Source organism: Rhinolophus hipposideros, assembly GCF_964194185.1.
Source record: "Rhinolophus hipposideros genome assembly, chromosome: 19".
Classification (NCBI taxonomy): Eukaryota; Metazoa; Chordata; class Mammalia; order Chiroptera; family Rhinolophidae; genus Rhinolophus; species Rhinolophus hipposideros.
The window spans coordinates 6,305,677-6,327,841 of record NC_138065.1 but is presented as its reverse complement, the minus strand read 5'-3'; the positions used below and the strand labels follow the sequence as shown (position 1 = coordinate 6,327,841).

The following is a 22,165-nucleotide window of genomic DNA, read 5'->3' as shown; positions in this document are numbered from 1 at the left end:
AGTACGTACTTACCGCGTTCTAGTTTAGATGCCTGTTTGGTTGCTGATAAATTTCATTTAGTCAGATCTTTCCTTCCCTCTACCTCTAATAAAGAACAGAAGTAGAAGCTGTATTATGAGTCTTTTCTCTCATTTTTCTACCATTGTAATCTTAAACCACTTTCTTAGTCCTTTGTTCATCGTCCCATACCCCCTGCTTCTCATTTTGTAATTAACCCATGAGGTTAGGTAGAAATGTACCTAGGATATGTGTACATAAATAAACGAGATAACAAAACTCCACACTGAAGGGAACATTCTAGAAGTATTTATTTCACTGCCGACCACATGGTTACAGCATGCAACTCTCAACAACGAGCTGCCACTCTCCATGCCTATAGAAGTACCAAATGCTATGGTACCACTAGTTAGGTTTTCAGCCTTTCAAAGCCTTTTATTACCAACATCATTACTCAGGGACAAGTCTTTTAGGGACTTAAAAGCACTTATTCTCTATAAAAAGTAACTTCATATTACATGCACAAAATGGCAATTAGCAGATTTGGGTACAAAATGAAAAGAAAAAAAATTTATTCTAGTTTTGTAAATCATCAGGAATAAAATAAGCATTTCTCCTTGCCTTGCTATAAGGAAATAGAATTTTTTTCCCCCTCTATCAGCAATCAGAACAGTAGTTTTGATGACCCCCCAGAGTTATAAAATCGCTTACTGGTTAACCGGCTTTCCAAAGATGTTAAGAAGTAAGAAGTTGGCTCATTTTCCTGTACAATTTAAAGAAATATTTGCAGTATATATAGGAGTTATAGGTTATATTGCAGACCCTTGTGACAATTTTTAAAAGGCCTATTCTCCCATTTAAAAAATTCCATCTCAGAAGGTAAAAGGAAATCCCCATTATCCCTGAGCATAAAAGGGAAAAATCATAGGTACTTTTGTTAATAGAAGCCACTGTAAATGAGTCCTCTATCTTTAGAACATTCTCAGAGAATTTATATAAACAGAAGCAGGTGTGAGATGCTCTCAGAGACTTTCTCAGATAAATGTATTTAGTAGTTTGAATAATCACTCTTCAAAAACCTAAATTTAATTAACTACACAGCTGAACAGTCTCTGTTTTGAAATTTGAGACTATCTTGAGAGAATGCTTATGGGACATGAAACTACTGGGCACAGAAGAATTTTTAAAAATGTTAGCAAATTGCGGCAGGAGGAAGAGACAGTGGGGACCATTGTAGTGCAGAAAGTGAGAAAGGGGCAGGACAAAGCTGTACTGACAGGCTGAGTCTTTCTTCTCCTAAGTCAGGGGCCTCTGGCTAACCGTATGCTATACTCGCTCTTTAGTTAATATAAACCAGATGCTGCAAAATAAAATTCAGAATGTCCCAAAGTAATTTACATCTTTTAAGGAATAAGTAACAGAAAACATTTTAGCTTCTTAATCAAGGAGTGCTATAATAGAATTTCAAGGCATCTTAATACAATTCATTTAACCCTAAAGCAATTGTGCAATAAGCAAAATATAAAAGGAAAACGACAAAGGTTAACTTCCTGTAGGGGCCAACATACAAGATCTTTGCAGCACAGCAATGAACCTTCACATACTGGAGTCTTGTTTCACAGGCCATCAAAAACTCAGGTTACTGAAAATCACAAATGTCACCGACAAAAGGAATGTTGATTATATAGAGTCAAACACATTTCCCAAAGGGCTGCCTTCTCTGAAGGAATTTCAGACTGTTGCTTGTACAGGTTGTTTAACCCAAATCTCACTGATGGCTCTGTTAGAGAATGAGAATGCCCCAGTCAGTGCTGTTTTGAAACTGTAAAACACTGGGAGGGAAAAAACAAAATAAAACAATCTAGTGTTCCCTAACATACATGGCTTAGCACTTGGAGAAAGCCTCTGCCCTCAAAAAGAGGCTTTCTACATAGGGTTAAGCTTTATTAAATGAGGTGTAACCTTTCATTTTCAGGATATGTCTTTCTTGCAAGGTCTTAAGAGGCAGAAATGCCACTTGGATTCCAATACATGTCTCTGTGAGCTCAGTTTCCTGAAAACATACACCTGCCGGGTTCTAGGTTCTCCCTTGCCAGTGACTGCATTCACTATTTCACAGCCACCAGAATCGCACGTACACTATTAACATGATGAAAAATACAGCTACGGCTGCAAGTTTGGCGTAAGTGGAACGCATGTTCAAGTACTTCGCATCCTGGCGGTATTTCTTAGACAGACTGGACAAATTGTTAGCCTTCGAATCCAATGCTGTCAAAGAGGAAAAAAAGAAAACATTCATTAGTCCCCTGGAAGTATTTTATCAGATGTAGTAAGCATATAAATAACCCAAGTGAGTGGCACTATACCAAACAACCATGAAGCCTAAATTATCATTTTTATTTTAAGGGTAAGGTTGCATGTACTGAATAATTCATAATCCTGAAGTGCTGTAAAATCTAAAGTGCATTTAAAAATGATCACGCCAAAGTATGTTCCAGTTCTTGAGGCTCTGTAGTGAGGTGGTTAGGAGTGCAGGCTCTGGCCTCAGAGTCTTTGGTTCAAAGCTCAGGGGCACCAGCCCTGAGACGGTGGTCAACTCAGCCTCTCTAAAGTCCCAGTTTCTTCATCTATAAAATGGGGATAATAACAGCAACGTTATCAGGGGACTACATGAGAATGCCTGTCATGTGAGCACAAGGCCCCAGCTTATGGGAAACATTTAAGAAACATGAGCTGACATTAATCCTCTTCATCTTTCAATGGTCTATATCATATTCTCTCATACTTTGAAAAATAATCCATGTAAAATAAGACTCAAGTAACCAGAAAATTCAATGAACCAGACACTGAGTAGTAAGCTATATCTCTATGGCGACTGCTGCCAAATGTCTAAGATTCTTCACACAGTAGAGGCTATTACTAAGCTAAAGCTATCAGAAATTATATTTCAACAGACATAGGAAAGTTGTAACTAAAATACAATGGCAGGTGCTAGAAGACCACCAATATCTACTCAATTAAGCTTTTGAAAACCTTAGTTTTCTTTTTCTACAAGGACATCTGTAATATGATTCTTATTCTAATTGTTAACTGAGCACTTAAGAGAAACAGCCAGATAGATACAGGTAGGCTGGACTAAACTATATGGCCTATTTTAATAATAAAAACGAATCCTCAGTTTGACATAAATGAATTCTGATCACACTTTTTACTTCTTTCAATTTTTGAAAAACTATGTTGCAATCTGAATTTGTTTGTTCTTCCTTGGGGAATGCTTTTGGAATATTTGGCGTTGCCTAACAGTGACTGATTTTGATTGAGAAATGTGGCATTGCTTAATAAGACAGGCATGACAACCACTTCTAAATTAGCAATTTGTCCTGTGAGTGAGAAAAACACCTAGTCACGTAAAAAAAAACAGTTAGGGGATGAGAAATAATCATGACAATGCTGGGAGGAATCTTTCTAGCCAGCCGACTAGAGCGTATAATCCACTGGACAGAGGTTTTTAACTACTGGTTATTGTTATATACGCAGTGCCCAGCTCAGGGTCTGGTATAGTCAAGTGCTCAATCAACAAATATTTGCTAACTGAATCTAAATCTGCTTAGAATAACTGGGCAGGGCAACATGTATTAGGTCATATGAAATAAGTAATAGTTAAGAGAATTCCTTTATATAGGAACATTTAGAAACACGGGATATCATAAAGACAAAGCTACTGCTTGGAGAAGTCATTTAGCATATACTTATGTTATAGGCACCGTGCAAAACGCTAGAGGACAAAATGATGGTCAAAATGTACATGCTCCCTGCATTTGTGAAATTTACAGTGTAGTAAAGTGACACCTTTGAATGAAAAGACAAAACCCGTGGCTTAAAAGAAACAGATATACTCATATTTAGGCCGTAAAAAAGGGCATAATTTGATCTTGCTGAAAGAACTCATACCAACTACTTTTGGGTCTTAAATACAAAGTAGATTAGTTATAACACTTTAAACATTAGAAAGAAAAGAAGCCATAAAAGATGGATTCTTTTTATAAAGAAGCTTAAAGAGGAAGAACACACTTTTTGAAGTAGGCTAATCTTTTCACTGTCCTTCAAATATACTCTGTTCAGATATGCTTTTTCTTCTTAAAATCCCACTCTTCACTCCTTCCTATCAAATTTCAAGAAATCTTTCCTGTTCATTTCACATTTATCTATTTCCTGTAACATTTGATAGCTCTCAATGTCTAATAGCTATTTAAAACTATCATACACTAAAATGGACCAGGACTCCACAGGCTAACAAATTCTGTCAGTCACAAGCAGTGTGACTTTGTTTAGTAAGCGACTTAATTTTTGTGATCTCTGCTTTTCTGTAAAACTGGTTTGGTATCACCCACTTCACAGGGATTACTCTAAAGAGTGAGATACGTGTAAACTCCCCCTACCCTATTGCGCAGCACAAAGAAAGCGTCCAATTGATATTTGTTCCCTTATACCATCTATAAATTATTCTGTGACAATGGGTCTTATCTTCCCAATCAGATAAAGTTACTTGAGGGTAGAAATGTACTTTTTTTTCAATCAGTATATCAGCTTTGTAGTAACCAGTAAAGCATTAGGAGAATTTACACAGTTGATAGACTGACCAATATATAAATTTTGGATTTAAAAAAATTCCTGTGCTGGTCTACTTTATCCCAGGTAGAAACTGTAAGTCTGTTAATGATGGAAATTTACGCAGTCACTCACCCATAAAGCCTGTGAAGCTGTATGCTGGGACAACTACTGACTACTAACTTACAGGTTAAAATTTGCAGTATATAATAAAGGAAAACCGATTTATTCATGAATATGTAGCAAGACTGAATTTGAGAAATATTCATGAAGGCTTTCACTTGTGATCATTACTGCGAGAGAAATAAAAGGTGTAATAAAGACATGAAACACATTAATCACTACCTTTAAAGAATATATACCACATTAAACACTTAGGTAACATTAGGTTATAACATATATTTTGGAGTAAATTAGGTAAATAAGCACACACACACACATATTTACACAGGCACCCTGTTATGTGCTAAAAACCACATGGAGCTAAGTGGTTTACGAGTTTAAAGGACACAAGAGATTAATGTGATGTGGGCTATAAGGATCAGACAGATTCTATCCAGATTTTCAAGAACAGGTCCCAGACGGTGAGGAAGTGGCCCTAACTGAGTCAGAATATTTGAACTAGGGAGAATGAGCGCCATTTATAATCTCCTTATCTTCCATTATAGAAAACACAATGCCTGGCGTGTTACAAGTACTCACTAATAATGACTAAATAGACCAGACCAGATCTTATCTTGCAGTCAGAGGTTTTAAAAGTTTTTCAGCAGATGAATTTGTGCTGAAAGTGGCATTTTAAAACATTGGCAAGTGGCTACTCAGGAAACCACTACAATTGATGATTTCCTCTCATTCTTCTTTTCATTTCCCTTAACTTTTGTGTTTCTGTAAATATGTACTTACTTAATTTGTGGTATCTTGGAAACAGTAATTGCTTCTGATATGGAACAAGATACACTGTGCCAACTCAACAAAAATTAATCATGCAAGGAAAACACACACAGAAGGTGTAATCAACAAATAGGGGAATGTTTAAATTAGAAAAAAAATGTATTACAGTAAAAGACACAGTGCCATTAATCCCCCCCAAAATACTATCCCTCACTTTGAACACACTCATGCCATCGTTCTTGCCACTTTCTGAAGCAGTTCTGGAAGTCCTCTTTCATGAGTGTCTTTAGTTGCGCTGTCATGACTGCCTTGATGTCCTGAATAGATTCAAAACGTTTACCTTTCATGGTCATTTTGACTTTGGGGAAGAGCCAGAAGTCACACGGTGCCAGATCTGGTGAATATAGCAGATGAGGACACACCGTAATGTTTTTATTTGACAGAAACTGCCGTACCAGAAGCAATGTGGGACACAGAGCCTTCCTATTGTGATCACAAAATACGGTGAATGCTGCTGCTGAGTGCCATCCAACGGAAAGGCAGGGATCTTCAATAGAGGAAGCAGCGTGTCAAACCTTACCATGTTTCCCTGAAAATAAGACCTAGCCAGACCATCAGCTCTAATGCGTCTTTTGGAGCAAATATTAATATAAGATCCGGTCTTATGTCCTATATTAAAATAAGACCTGGTCTATATTATATCTTATATTATTAATTATGGTATATTAGCTTAGATTAGATTAGACTGGGTCTTATATTATATTAAAGTAAGACCGGGTCTTATGTTAATTTTTGCTCCAAAAGATGCATTAGAGCTGATGGTCCGGCTAGGTCTTATTTTCGGGGAAACAGTAGTAACAGTATGTGACAAGTTTCAACTTGTTTGGTGCAGTCAGTCGGGTGTGAGCTACGGTTGAGTGAAGGTGCGTTTTAAAGTGTGCCGTAAATCATCCTCCATCGTGATAATGCTCTGTGTCACACATCACTTCTGGTACAGCACTTTCTGTCAAATAAAAACATTACGGTGTGTCCTCACCCACCTTATTCATCAGATCTGGCACCATGCGATTTCTGGCTCTTCCCTAAAGTCAAAATGATTCAGGACATCGAGGCAGCTATGACAGTATAACTAAAGACACTCACAAAAGAGGACTTCCAGAACTGCTTCAGAAAGTGGCAAGAACAATGGGATAAGTGTGTTTGATGTGAGGGGGAGTGTGTTGAGGGGGATTAATAGCAATGTGTCTTTTACTCTAATACGTTTTTAAAAATTTATTACTAACAATTGTCACCCCAATAAATTTAATTAAAAAAAAAAATTTAAACATTCACTGTATTGTTTGATCACACCTCATATTGGAAGCTTTGTAATGTAATCTGTTTCTGAGAGGTGAATTCTTAATAGTGCTTGATAGAATCTGATGACATAGAAGGTAACCCCAAAGAAGCTATCCTTGCTTATGAAATGAGACCACTTCTTCCTAAGACTTGCATTGCATTTAGATACCTGAAAGCGCTTCCCCTCGTTGTAACACCTCTTCAATGTTGGCCACCATGATCCTCTGGACGTCTTGCAACTCAGTGTTGATGGAGCCTAGGTTTCTCCGAGCGCGACTGTCAATGTAGAGCTTCTTGGTTTTCTGGATGTAGGTATCTAAAAGGATGAAGAAAACGACCATTAACTTGTTTCATGTCCATCAAAGTACTGAAGTAGGGAACAGGAAGTTCTGAGTTTGGTCCTGGATCACAACTATTCATGGTTTAGTCACACTGCCGAATGAGTGCAGTATCAAGATTCAAGTTTTGATTTCTTCACTTGTAAAATGTAAACATGTAATTAGATGATCATTCAGGGGAAATGCGCTTTGCATACCTTCAATTTAGAAGTAACTGCTATCAGGATCCCTAGGGAAATTAAGACCCACTACAGCAAGCCTTTCCTGAAAGCAGAAATTTTCAAACTGTAGCCCTTGGACCCTTAGGGTTTCATTAACTCTATATATTCCCTGAAAAGGATGCTGACACAACGTAGCATTTCTGTAGCCTAATATGGCAAAAGAGTCACTCTATCATAAGTTGAAAAAATTGTCTTCAAGTATTTTCTTTAACATACAATACATTCCCAATTTCACTGTGTTCATAAACTTTGGGTAAAGCAAACATGTGATAGAAAATTTCCCCAAATACCACTATAAAACTGCACTCTCCTTCATGTTTAGCCCATGTCTGTATTTCTCAGAACTGTAAGAAGAATGACTTATTATTAAAGATTGTATTCTTAATGTTTGGCAAAAAATCTTACGTTACCTGTGTTGGATACCCTTCATTTGCCTCTTTAGGTCTCCTCTCCACCCTTCTGCACCCTGCTTTTGCCCTGGGAAGCTGACCTGCATGGATTACATTAGTGGGCTCCTTGCCCTCTAGCTTCCAGTTAGTTTCTGTCAATGGGGGAGCCCCAAGAGTAGGGAAGAAGAGAGAACAGCGACATCAGGGTATTTGTTCCCCTAACTTCTCCGAGAAGTCTCTTTGGGCTGGCAGTATCCCTCCCTAAAAGTTACTTCTCAAGTTGGCCTTCTCTGTAAATTTTCTCCTTCCCCATTCCAGAAACTGCTCCTTTCTCTCATCTCTTCAGGCTCAGGGATGGGAACAATTACCATGTTATCGTCTCAGTACCTGTGGTTCACCTATAACCTGTTCATATCTTTGTATATAATCCTTTAAGCTAATTTGAGTGTACCAACTATTTCGTGTGTGACCTTGACAATAGTCTTATTTTTTTTTCTTGGGTTTACTGGACCACTATTGTCTACAAAAGTAAAACTTGAAAAACAGGGCATTAAAAAAAAATTAGCACTTGGAGAGTTTACACTTATGAAACACTGGAGTGTTTTGCTAATTTTTCTTTATTTCTAAAAAGCGAGATGACCTACTTATCTGGCAAACTTTAAACACTTCAGAAATTCAGAGATCGTGAAAACCAATTTCTTCTTTGAACTAAAAATGTCAGTGATGTAGTCTGATCATACTTGTTATTACTTCCTCTACTTACTGTACTGAGGACATTTCCTTTGCTCTATTGCCATTAGATACTTCGGCAGGTCTGACCACTGAGGAGTCTTTCTATAATTCTTGTACAAATCTGAACACCATGTTCCTCATGTAGTAAATGTCACCCCCCCACCCCAACCACATATCTTTTAGTACTTTTAAAAAAATATATTATTCTCCTGAAAGAAACTAAACACCATTCTTTCTGATTTCCAAATAATGAGGCTTACTGTGAATATGTGGTGTGGTGTGTGTGAGTGTTGGGGAAAAGAAAAACTCAGTTATTACATGTCAATCAAGCAGACCTTTAGACACAGTTCTTGACCCTAATAAAGAATTAAAACAAATAACAGAAAAGGGCAAAGGGCAAGAAGTGCTATGGGGAAAAGATCAAAGGACCAGAGAAGGAAGCCTCATTCATTCAAAAGGACAAAAAGAGGTGGAAGACGCAGAATCCCAAATTTCAGTAAGTAAACATCAGTGAAATTGTGTCAAAATTTTATCAGTGTAACAAACAGCTTCTCCATATTTTTTGATTGAGAGGTGAGGAGCAAAAACTTACCAAACTCAATAAAGGAATACGGTCTAGACACAGTGGGCACCTTCTTCCCATGCTGTTCATCGAACTCTGAGTGTAAATCTTCTAGGTAGGCAAAAGCCAACTTCTTAGGGAAGGCGGCTTCACACAAAACCAAGTAACACACCCCTTGCTCAATAATGTAGCTGGAGAGACAAAAAAGCAAGAAATGGTTGTAGAGTAACAATACCTCCAACAATGTGAAGCAGTTTCTCTTGGTGGCATACAAACTTGAAAACATTCCAACCTAAGCCCTTTGAGGCTAACTGAATCAGAAAGCCAATTTCAAACCCCAAATCCTTGGAGTCAGAAAGCAAATACCTTCCCATTATTAGGAGTCCATTCCAAAAGGAGTATTTAGACATGTTTATTATAATTATTTATTACGTAATTCTTCAACTAAAGTATCTTAATACCTAAGACTTTTTCTTGAAAACTCCACCCATCCTTTGATTATTATGACAAACTAGTTAGTATATACATATTTAAATTCCTTCCAGCTGTAAGAAAAACAGCGAAACTGAAAATTTTTGTGGACACCCAACAGTTGAAAGTTAATGCCACAATATTTACTGGGCACAGAAAAGAATGATCTTCTCAGGACTAGTAACACCCCGTAATTTCTAGGGCAGAACAACTCTGTATCAACTGGAAACTATCCAGTCACAGAACCGACTTCCTCTTGTGAGAGTGAGTTCCTGGGTATTCTGGAAGGGGCTACATGACTACACATCTGAAATATTCTTGGAAACAGGTTAGGTTACGCAGTGGTTTTCCAATGTCTTTTTAGCCACAGTATTCTAATTCAGCAAAAATTACATTCAGAACAATCAATATAAATAGCAAATAAAATCAGAAGTTCTCTCATTTAAGTAGGACTTCAAGGGCCCAAAGCATTACACATACCCCTGTCCCTGCCCTTTCTCCGTGCTTCCTAAGGCATCCTAGAAATCCAAAGTGTTTATAGTCTATTATATGGTCCCTCAGGCCCTTTAAAATAATGATGATGATGACGATGGTGATAATACTTTGGCCCTATCTCCTCCTTGCGCACCCGAATTAACTGGTCTCCTTGCCTTCAGTCTAGACCATCTTCTAAACCACCAGTTTTATTCCTAAAGTGTAAATACAACCATATTACACTGCTTAAAAACTCTAGGGGTTCCCTAAGACCTAGAAAACAAAATCACATTCCTTGGTACGGCATTTGCAGCCCTCCAAGACAAGTCTAGCCTCATTCCATCATATATCCTAACACGCCAATGACACGCTGTTCTCCCAGAAGCTAGGTTCGTTCATGTCCTCATGGACTTCTACTTGTATTGTATTTTTCTAATTGTAATATTCTTTGATGTAACTGGAGAAACCTTGTTAATTTTCATATGCTCAATTCTACTATATTTTTTTTCTGTGAAATTTCTCTGTATTCTCCCTCCCTCTACCCCCTTTCCTCAAACTGATTCCCTACAGTAGGGAATTTATTGCTTCCTTCTCTCTGTCCCCAAAGTATCTCATTTATGTCCCAATGATGGCATTTCTTGCCCTACGGTTTTCTAGTATAGTTGTTTGCATATGTCTCTCTGCTAATGAAAGTATGAGCTCATTAAAAGCCATGGACATAAAAGGCAGGACTTAATACATGGTCTGGCAAAGAATAAATCTTTAAGAAATTAACTCCTGGATGGAAATAAAGGATGAGATAAGATTATAAAGGTCCTAAAGGAACCAAGCAAAAGAAAATCTCTTTTCAATTCCATGAGAACTTTCCTAGGTCTTCTGTTCCTAACCCATGGTAGAGAGAAAGATACTATATAGTAATTAAGTGCCTAGCATGTATTTGATGTTAAAAATTAGATTTATAAAAAATGTTTCATTTACTGTGCAAATTACTACCTTAGGAAACTTAATATCCACTACTTTCTTAACCAACTGGCCAAGGTTTTTGTTTTGGTTTTGTATACTTGTTTGCTTGTTTCTGATGGGCGGAGGGTTTTGTTTTTCCTCCTTTTAAGTTAAACACAGCAGGTTGCTCCCAGATCTGTATTATCTTAGTATCTGAGTTCTAGAATAGCAAGGTTATTCAACTAATCCTTTTTTAATTTCCCTCTGATCTTCTTGTCCTTTCTCTTTTTTTTAATCACCTTCAAGCTTGACATGTATTAAACATTAATACCAATTATTTGTGGATAATTTGAAGTCCATTACGTCCCTTTGATCCCTCTCTCAGCTGGATGCATTATCTGTAAGTACTGATTGAGCTGCTCTTCAATTACCTTTTACAACTTCCTTTTTTTCTGAATAATAACTAACACTTACTGATTCTTCTGTATGTGCCAGGCAAGGTGTTAAGAGATATACATGGATTCCCTCATTATCCTCACAAAATTACGATTATTGTCCCTATTTTGTAGAAGAAACTGAGGCCTGGAGAGGGATATGTGAATTGTTCAAGGTTACATTGTTAGTAAATGTTTGAGCAAATGTATTAACCTACATGTGTCTGACTCTAAGAAGCTCCTAAAGCAAAAAGTTATGTCATTGCACGATGGGTATAGCATTTACTAGACACAGGGTAACCGGTTACATTATTGTATGCAAGTTGAATAAACAAACCAAGATTTTCATTTTGCAGAATTAGAGCCAGAGAAGTTGTTTCCCTTAAAGTCCTCTTTACTTTTAAAAAACTGTTACCATTCTCATCAGGTGTTACTTACGTTTACTATATTTCATATTTAGATGATCACAAAGAAATCAGGATTATACTCACTGAAAACTCATGGCACCAGCTTCCAAGGTACATCTGGTCGGGGACTGTTCATTCAACTTTCGGAACAGCTGCTTAGCTTGACTCTGGTACTGCTGAAGGTCTCGGCCAGACTGAAAGAAGACACCTTTCTTTAAGAATCTTGCACGAAAATAACACTGCGTGAATTAGTGAGAAGCATCCGATTATGAGGACACTATGTGAATAAGGTCCTTCACTTACAAGTTAGTAAGATTCATTTTAACAAACAATCAAAGGCCTACTTTTAGAACAAAAAGAAAGAAGAAACTTAGTTAAGAGAATCAAAAGAGAAAAAAACTAGTTATTTGCTAAGAACAAAAGTATATTTTTTTCAACCATATTTAAGGTACTCTTAACTTTCAACCCAATGTGTTTCCTCTGTTAGGTCAGTGCCTCCTCCTAACCCATTTCACTGGCACAGAACTACACATGTTCTATACTCAGGAGAAAAGCCCAGAAACAAGTGATGAATCTCATTGTTATGCTGGAATATCACGCAAATTCTTCCACAAAGTATTACAGTATTGAGCATTTCGGCAAAACTAAATGTGTGCACCCATGACTGCAAGTTATTATGAACACTGTACCTACAAGTAGGTAGAAATAGACAAAAGTAAGGACAAAGATTGGGAAATCAAGATATCCTCTATTGAATAAATCTACTTGGTTCCCAAGTTCGGACAGCAAAAGTCTGGGTAGCGAAGGATATGTGTATACAAAAATGAAAATAATATTGAGATACTAGAATTACAGGTAATATTTCCCCGAACAATTTATAAATGATTCTACAATTTTGTTTTTTTTAAAAAAGAAAAAACGCATACTGGGGGAAATAACAGTATCATCAAAAGGAGAAAAATCACACCTCACTAACATACTAGAACCAAGGGGGAAAAGAAGTACTTGAAGTATGGAAAGTAAATATACATTATTTATTCATCCACATACTGGGAGAAAAATAATTTGCCATGTGATGGGAAGGAATTATTATATTTTAGGATTATTTATTTTGGTTTGAATGACAGAATATAGTTTCCCCTTGATAGATGTCTAATAAGTACATGTTTAAATAGAAAAGTGTTCATACAAGGTTCGCCCAGGGACTGGATCTGAGATCTAACTTTGAGAACGTACATAGTGAAATCTTAAAATTCTAGATAGTGAACCGCTGAGCTAAGACTGAGAACAAGGAAGCAGTAATAAAACTGTGTAAGTGGCAGATAAGCAATGTACAAGTATAGGTGTCTAAGCTATATTTAAAATGGTGAACTGGAAGGGCAAACCAAAACCACAATGAGACACCACCTCACACCAGTTAGAATGGCTATTATCAAAAAGATAAGAAATAACAAGTGTTGGCGAGGATGAGGAGAAAAGGGAACCCTTTTTTCCTCTACTGTTGGTAGGAATGGAAATTGGCGCAGCCATTATGGAAAACAGTATGGAGGGTCCTCAAAAACTTAAAAATAGAACTACCATATGATCCATCAATTCCACTTCTGTGTATTTATCTGAAGAAAACAAAAACAGTAATCTGAAAAGATATTATGTACCTCTATAGTCACTGCAGCATTATTTACAATAGCAAAGATGTGGGAACAATCTAAGCATCCATCCATGGATGAATGGATAAAGATGTGGTATATATACACAGCTATTAAAAAAATGGAATCTTACCATTTGCGACATCGTGGATGGACCTTGGGGGCATTACACTAAGTGAAATAAGTCAGAGAGACAAATACCATGTGACCTCACTTACATGTGAAATCTAAAAAACAAGTAAAAACAAAACAAAAAAACAAGCTCATACATGCAGTGAACAGATTGGTGGTTGCCAGAGGGAAGGGGATTGAAGGGGTGAAATGGGTGAATGTGGTCAAAAGGTACAAACTTCCGGTTATAAATGTCATGGGGATATAAATGTACAGCCTGGTGACTATAGTTAATAACACTGTATTGAATATTTGGAGATTGCTGAGAGTAAATTTTAAATGTTGTCATTACAAGAAAAAATAGAAAATAACTTGTAATTATATGTGGTGATAGATGGTAATTAGACTTACTGAAGTGACCATTTCAGAGTGTATACAAATACTGAACCATTATGTTGTATACCTAAAGCTAATATACTGTTATATGTCAATTTCACCTCAATAAAAAAAGAACTCAAATAAAAACAAAATGCTAAACTGAAAATTTAAATATGAATAATGAAGTAAATAAGTGTGAAGTGAAGCAGGGGAGTTAAGAGACCATTAGAAGTGTTGGTTTGTATACTTATTCAGCGCTGTCCTTATGGCAATGATTTGTTATAATACTGTTTACTTGAGAAATATTTCTGTAACAATACATATATATACATCTGTGCATGTATATATGTATATATAGTTTTATATGTTAATAATACTTTAAAATAATCAACATCATATTACCATTATCATATTAAACAATATTGCTTACAGATGTATTTTTTGCCATCACTGGTCAGCCAGTAAAAGAGAGTGAATACTGTCACATGCTTAGAACTAGTGAACAATAAATATCCTACGTTCCTAAATTTGAACAGTACTTGCCATTATGTGTCATTTGGAAGCGTGCTGACCCTACAACAACCGATAAAAGGAACGTTAAGTAAAGTTTGAAATGCGACTAATGTGCCAAGAAATAATATCAACATAAGATTAATGATTTTCAACCCTGGCTTCACACTAGAATCATCTGGAGATCTTTAAAAAAAAAAAAAAAAGAAAAGAAACTACTCATGTCCAATCTCCACCCTTAAACCAATTAAATCATGGAACTCATATGTTGCTATTTTTAAAATACCACAGCCACCGATGTTAAGTGTATGTTTTCTGACAGCTACAGGCAGGTGAGCACCTTAAAGTTTACTTTATAACTGACAGGCCCACGTGCCCAAGGAGGTGGAGCCATCCAGAAAAGCAGCTAGGATTTGAACCCAAGCAGCCTGGCCTTCTAAGCATGCTATACTGGCTCTACAAGAAAACTGCTTCAGCTCTAGCAGGTCCACCTTTGGGGTGTCTTGCCATTGGACATTAAATCTAATGCATAGGAAATACTGCCGAAGCCATGTGGCCCTCTGACTAGATCTCACAAAACATAATCACTGCTTTACAGACAAACCCTCAGTGTGCTTCCACAAAGTCACAAAGGATCCACGATTAAAGTCAAAGGATCTGCCAGCCTACCTAAAAATAGTTAGATAAGATGTCCTAATTCTGTTTTCTACTTCATCTAGAACAGGCTTGAACCTTGTATACACTGTCATAGAAAGATACCTCCTAGTAATCCAATAATGAGGAGGATGGGAATGTCTGGACAAATTAATTTAATGAATTGAAATGAATTTGAGGTCATCCAGTAGCGTATTTAGGATTTGGTTCTGTATATAATATAGTAAGTACAGGGTAGTAATTTGCCACGCAACCGCAATATTTTTTTATTGCTGTCACCTATGACTGCTGAACTACCGTGTTTCCCCAAAAATAAGACCTACCCCGAAAATAAGCCGCAGTTAAGATCGTCAGCCAGACAGACACATTTAGTACGTTATGACGATGTTCCAGAAGAAGATGACATGACTATATTTGAATAAATGTAGATTGTTGTACATGAAAAAAATAAGACATCCCCTGAAAATATACCCTAATGCATCTTTTGGAACAAAAATTAATATAAGACCCTGTCTTATTTTCAGGGAAACACGGTAGTTATATTAAACGCTGTGCCTTTACAAGAATGTTTAGCTAAACTCTTATCATTTTTAAATCCCTATTGAACTCAGCTGGTCAAAGGCCGGCAGTAAGGCCTTTTCCTCTAAAAGCAATTACAGTAAGGTGATTAATCAGATGTCAATGGTGGGGGAAGTTTCACTGCAAACAGACTCTCTGCGTTTGTGGAGTTCCCTGCTGTCTGCTAGGTTAGCTCTAACAGTGTCCTCAAGTCCACAGAGCTGGGGCAAAATTAAAGAGAAGAGAATATGGTTCGTTTTGAGGTAGAACAGAAAGATAGATGAAGAAATTGCAAACATCTGAAAGGGAGAAACAGCAGAAAGGAAGAAAAAATAGATTATCAGTAAGAGCATCTAGGTTTGAAGAGGTAAGTTCATCTCTCTACCTGCCCTAGGCCTACCTACATTCCTAGTTAAGCAGGGAGGAAACAGTGCATATGATACTCTGCCTATATCATTTTTTTATTTGACTTTCTATTGTATTATCTGAATAACCATTCATCTCCAGTTATAAGGCAGCTTGTACACGAACTAGCACAGCAACTACCTAAAATACGATATCTATTATCAGTGTAAACAATTGAAAAAGTGCATTGAATTATTTGGCCTGAACAATGAAGGCACTTAACTATGAAACTATTTGGTCGAGATATCCAGTAGTGCTACTGACATCTAAGGTGTAGAGACCAGGGAAACTGCTAGACATCAGCACACAGGGCAGCTTCCCACAACAAAGAATTATCCATTCCAAAACGTCAACAGTGCCAAAGTTAAGAAACCCTGATAAAAAAATTCTGTGAATGAAATCACGTACTTCAGAGGCTTAGCACAATACAGTGCTCGATATGTAGTAGACACTCTAGAAATCTTCTATATACTATTATAATAGTAACAATAAGCCTAGAATTGATATTTTTGTAACTTTTAAAGGTCTAGGACTTTATCATTCAAAGTCAACATTTCTAAAGGAAATCACCATGGAATTATAATCACAAACATATTTTTGTGTAAAGTTCCTTTCCTTGTCAATTAAACAAAGCAATCCATCTTGGTAGACCAATACCTAATTTGGAATTAAAGTAAGAAACACACAATAATATGTCAATTAATTTTTCAATAAAATAGCAAGACAGAGAATAAGGGCTTACTAATACTAAGTAGACATCAAATCTACTTTGTATTCTTTGCCCACATTGGAATTCAATGCAATTAGGAAACTGACCAGATTTCTCCCCCCTTTAGGAAAACAATTTCTCAGTCAAATGACATACCCTTGAAGGAAAATTTCCCCATACCCTCTCCCTTCTTCAAATCATGTTCCTGCATTCATTTTAACACTTTTACTCCTTCTGCAGAGTGGTTCTAGAAAATTCTTAACAAATTGGGAAGAGAGAAAAACATTTCACAATTGAAAATTCAAGGCATGCTGTTTTGTCATTTTATATCAATGTTTAAACTTTTATTGAATGACTAAAAAACGTTTCACTTGTCATGACCGGCAACTTCATAATCTGTATCACTGTTCTTCCAAAACTGAAAGTAAACATATTTCCGTATCAAACCTAAAAAGGCATATAACCAAAGAGTTGTCATTATTTCTAGATGCACCTGTGAGTTTAGATGTCATTTCTTCTTCGAAGACTTTCCTGACCTCCCCAAACCAACTTAGATACCTTTTCCATGTTCAACCACAGACATTTCTTCCTCTTCCATAGCAGTTACACTACATTATAACTGATTGTTACTTATCTGGCTTTCCCACTAAACTGTAAGCTCCATGAAAGTAGGAACTGTATCCTCTAATTCCCTGCATTAGCACCACGCTGGGCACATTTGATGTGCGTAATAAGCTTATTTTCATGACTATCTGAATGAAAAGTCCAAGAAACACATACGCGAAACAATTTTTCTACAACTCGTCGTTTCTTTAGGCCTTGAGTCGTTTTTCTGTGTGGGTTTTGTTTTTAACTCCTTAGGTTGTATGAGAAAGTAAAACAAACCCGACTGAGTTATAAAAATTTCATTCTCGTCCTCTCTTCTTCAGGGACCTCCGATCCTGGCTCCAGAAACGTGTCTCACAGCAGAAATTTCCCTTGTGGGTCCAGGGCCTAGAACAGCTCCCTTTCAAGGTATCTGCAGTTGGTTTTTTCATACCCAATGTAATACATTTTTTGAGCACCTACCAGCATAAAGCTGCGCTCTCCTGTAAAAGCTACAGGGAAACACAGAGATGAACTAAGCTCTGTCGCTTGCCTGCTAGGAACCTGTACTGAAAGACAAAGGAAAATAGGAAGACAAAGGTATACAGCGTTGACAGGAGTACGACACGGGGGGTTCTAATTCCAACGGTGGGCATGTCTTGAAGGAGGTGGGAATCGGGGATAACCTTTTAAGAAGATAACTGCACTGAACTTCAAACAGATACCTGTATGTGGCAATGTGACCTCCCCCGCTTTCAAAAGGTGCCAGCAAAGCTCGGGCAAGGATCAGGTGCAAGAGGTGAAGGAGCTGATTTCACCCGGGACCCGTCGGTCAACGTCATTAGCCACAAAAAGGAGACATCCTGAATTTTACCGACATCCCCAAAGAGTTGCAGATCGCCACCAGCCGGACCTATTCCGTCCCCGGAGTTTCCTTTTGTTTTAGAAACAACAGGTAACACACATCTAACCTCCGCTTTCGGGGCAGGTTTCTTCTCCCAGGGAATCGCTCCCCGCGTCCAAAGAGAAAGCAGCGCGTCGGAGGGGTCGGGAGTCCCGGGAAGTCGCAAGGCTCGGCCGCGTCCCCAGAAGACACCCGGTGTTGAGAGCACCCCCTGGCCGGGACTGGGGGGTCGCGAGACGCTGAGAGCTCACCTGTTCGTCCTCCTGCATCGAGGCGGCCAGCGGGAGCCCGTCCGCCACTCGGGCGATCATCGTGAGCAACACCATCTTCACAGGCTACGGGGACCCTACCCTGGCCCTCGCGGCCGACGGCGTCTTCCTGACTTCCTCCGCGGCGACGACAGTTACACCTCTCGTAGTTCCCGTAGGGCCAACTAGCTGCCTGCGTCTCTGCTTCCCGCTGAGGTGGCCGGAAACGAGCCCCGGAGCTCTCCCACTACCGGTCCCCAGAATTGGCTTCCCACCGAGAACCGCCACTACCGAAACATCGGTTCCGCTGTCTTTCTTTCCGCCTTCAGAAACTTCCAAGGCTCGGCTCACTTTGCTGGATTTCGAGCTTTCGGATAAACCTTGACCCTCGAGGGAATGTGACACACAAACTGAAACAGAATTTTCTAGGTCCTGAGACTTTAAGTTCGGGGAGAGGGCTGGGAAGGATGGTGGGCGTTAATGGGTACTTAATTGAAGGGTATGTAAAAAAACTAAATCAGGCTACATAGTTTCACATTTTTCTATTTTCTATATTACATATTCTATACATAATATTTCTAGGCTGGGATTTGTGTTTGCTGGCTTATTTGTGTTTGCTTGTTTGTTTATGCTGCATCCTGGGATCCTTAAACAGTTTCTGGTTAAATAATTTATGTATTTAATTTGTTAATAAATGACCAATCACAGGACCTCAGAAATCACCTAGGTCAGTCTCCCTTCCAAGAGCTGAGATCTCTGCTACATCTATCATGATAGGTAGGAGGATAACCTTGCTAGAACTTCCAGTAACTGGGCATTTCACTCCCTATTGAGCAACCCCTAGACAATTCCACTTGAGGAAGTATTACCATCTCTCCTTTCTTTGGTGTCCCCATCTCTAAAAAGGGAATATTATCTGCCTCTCATTTAAGCATAAGTTAAAGAGCTCATGGCTTTTGTTATCCTTTCTACAGCTCTACTGCTATTAGAAAACTAGTATTTCTGGAGAGGATCTTGGGAGGAATACCCAGTAAAACCTAATGAGTGAGTTCACACAAAAGATGAAGGACTGGGATACAGCTATGACAAACCGATGGCACATTTAACAGACAGTGATAAAGTGAAATAGAATGCAATCCTTACGTATATGGGAGCCTAAATTGGTAAAATCATAATATCCTACATTTAGAATAGCCCACAGATATGACATGATCTAACTTCCCATCTTCCCACTCAACAAGGACGTGCCTTCCACCATAGTCCCAAATGTTAATCATTCAGCTTCTGTTGGGACAATTCCAGGAATGAAGTATTACTAACACAAATATTTTAACTAAGTGTGCTGCTATGTGGATCAGAGAAGCAGAGAGAAAAGAATGTACCAGGCATGCACAGAGAAGCAGATTTGGAGCAAGAGTCCCAGCTTCTTTCTAGTTCCTGGCTCTAGGCTTGTCCCAAGGCCCATAAACATTCCTGCCCATGGATTCTATGAACCACCATAGTTTCCTTATAATAAATTCCCCATTTCTTTGCTTAGTTTGTTACTCACAAAAACAAACAAAAAAAAATAAGTAACAGAGGAATGCAGTTACCCTGGAGCAACACTTTTTTGAAACAAAAGCATTCATACTTGGACCTCTTACTTTTTTTCTTCTTAGACACACTAGATGATTCTGACACCCTTTAGACCGTAATTATTATTCCAGGGAAAGGACAGGGGTCTTCTTAGGTCACATAGCAGCCATTGGAAGGCCAGAGTTGTCTCTGAAACTGCCCAACACTTAGACCTCTGGATCTCTGGAATCAGAGTTGCTTTTGCTTTTAACTTGATCAGCATCATCACATTCACACCCAGGAGTTGCCTTTTGAGCTCTTGCCCTTTGGTCCTTTGGGCAATACAGGACTGGGCAATAATGGCAAATACTGTGATCAAAATCTGGAAGGTACTCAACTTTTACATTGAATGAAAAAGGGTATCAACAAACAGTTTTTTCAGAACTCTAGAATCTATAAAGCTTATGTGTATCATTTGTCTGCCTGAAACCAGTCAACAACACTGAAATGGCTCAAATCCAAGAATCCTGGAGCTTGTAAACATTGTACTAGAAAACAAAAAAAGGTAAACAGAAGCTTTGAATACCAGAGCTGCCAGCAAATTCTGAAAACCAATAAAAAACAAAACAAAACAAAACAAAAAAACTAGTAAAGCATTTATCTAAATCAACCTAAATGAAAACAGGATGAGACTTTCCATTAAAGCAGAGATTTTACAAGTGAGATCAAATAAATACTTAAAGCCTTGTGTCCACTTACTCTTAAACAATTCTTGAGTGCCTAATTATATTGCAGATACTGAGCTACGTAATGAAAATAAATACATAACAGTTCTAGCAACCTGTGGCCCGAATCGACCCCAAGACCAAACACTGTCGCCTAGGGGAAGAAATCTTCAAGTATAATAAACAGCAGCACCTGCTTGAATTACATGATTGCATAAATGGAAAAAGCTTTCTCAAAAGTAGATGATGCTCTTGGCAGACAAAAATAGACAGCCGCTATATTTGGACTGATATCCAGCCACATGCACTAGCATGGCCGAAGCGGTTATTTAAAAATTGAAATGCTTTCTTACAGATTAGTAAACAGCGGCTGCCCAGAGCAACCCTTCTTCAAACAACACCTCCTAATCCCACGCAACGAGAACTCTTCTGTTGTTGGCTACGCGGTTCATCTCGGTTTGGTTCTGATTGGTCACTTTCCTTGCCAGTCGGCTTCCAAAGCTCCTCCTCCAAGGTGGTCATTGGCTACTCGCTAGGACGGTCCCGCCTTCACGTTGGCGCCGGCCCGTGGGCTACGCTGCCAGTCCGCTGCGGGAGTCTAAAGCCTGGTTGGGCTCAGAAGCTGCTCCTGGAGTCCACGTGGTGACGCCGTCTGTGCTGGTGGTTATTTTGAATTCTCATCCCTGACGAAACCTTCTTACAGTGTGAGCCCCGTGAAGGCAGCAGTTTATCTTGTTCGTTCTTGAATTCGCTCACAGACCTTACCTGTGTCTATCCACACAGTCGGTCGGTCCAGACATTGAAGTGAAAGTAAAGATTTTGGGGAAGGAAGGAGGAGAAAAGAACAAAGCATTGTAAGTAATACGAAAGCCCCTATTTAAAATACTGCTTCAGATAGCCTGCTTGATATATCGAGCCTTAGCAAAGCTCCTCCCTGCCTTCTAGAAGCTCCGTCGTGACACGACTCGCCTTTCATCGTGTCTGTCCGGTTTCATTTACTTTGTCCGGAAAGCCAGGCAGAGAGCAGCAGGCTCAGCTTGGAGTTTGGGATAGTGGGGGATGGGGACGGGCATGACAAGATAGTTGGGGGAGTTTGGTAGCATCTAAATATTAACTTCTAACAGATTTCTTTCTTCCCCTACTGGCCTCTAAATCCTTTCAGAGCAGAAAAAGACAGTTATCCTCCAGTCTAAAATCCAGTAGCTGGAACCTAATTCATTCTCAATGCTTGTTGAATGAATGATGGAATGAATGGCATGCTCATGGATTGAGACAATACTCCACTGGTTGTATACAGAACAGCTCACAGTGGTAACCGTACGAAGTGAAGACATATGAGTATCCATCACCATTCCCTTCATCCAATTAGGTAT

General features: G+C 38.5%; 1 protein-coding gene across 2 annotated transcripts; it reads right to left on the bottom strand.

Annotated features, from left to right (window-relative positions):
- Positions 1-285: 285 nt before the first annotated feature.
- On the bottom strand, positions 286-18,735 carry SEC22B (SEC22 homolog B, vesicle trafficking protein). Of its 2 annotated transcripts, XM_081026927.1 has the most exons (6): positions 18,517-18,735; positions 11,890-11,999; positions 9,108-9,268; positions 7,005-7,151; positions 2,137-2,266; positions 286-1,778 (listed from the first exon to the last, which is right to left on the bottom strand). In XM_081026927.1, the coding sequence occupies exons 1-6, from the start codon at positions 18,589-18,591 to the stop codon at positions 1,730-1,732; spliced, it is 672 nt and encodes a 223-aa protein (XP_080883053.1). In that variant the 5' UTR covers positions 18,592-18,735; the 3' UTR covers positions 286-1,729. The 2 variants fall into 2 exon arrangements, with proteins under 2 accessions (XP_080883053.1, XP_080883054.1); XM_081026928.1 differs by lacking the exon at positions 286-1,778 and having other exon boundaries at positions 1,961-2,266.
- Between the last annotated feature and the right edge of the window lie 3,430 nt (positions 18,736-22,165).

Excerpts from the sequence above, each read along its gene's own strand:
- SEC22B (XM_081026927.1), bottom strand. The coding sequence starts at position 18,591 with ATGGTGTTGCTCACGATGATCGCCCGAGTGGCGGACGGGCTCCCGCTG. Across the intron at positions 12,000-18,516 it reads CGATGCAGGAGGACGAACAG|TCTGGCCGAGACCTTCAGCA; the intron begins GTGAGCTCTCAG and ends GTCTTCTTTCAG. Across the intron at positions 7,152-9,107 it reads GTATTCCTTTATTGAGTTTG|ATACCTACATCCAGAAAACC; the intron begins GTAAGTTTTTGC and ends TCATCCTTTTAG.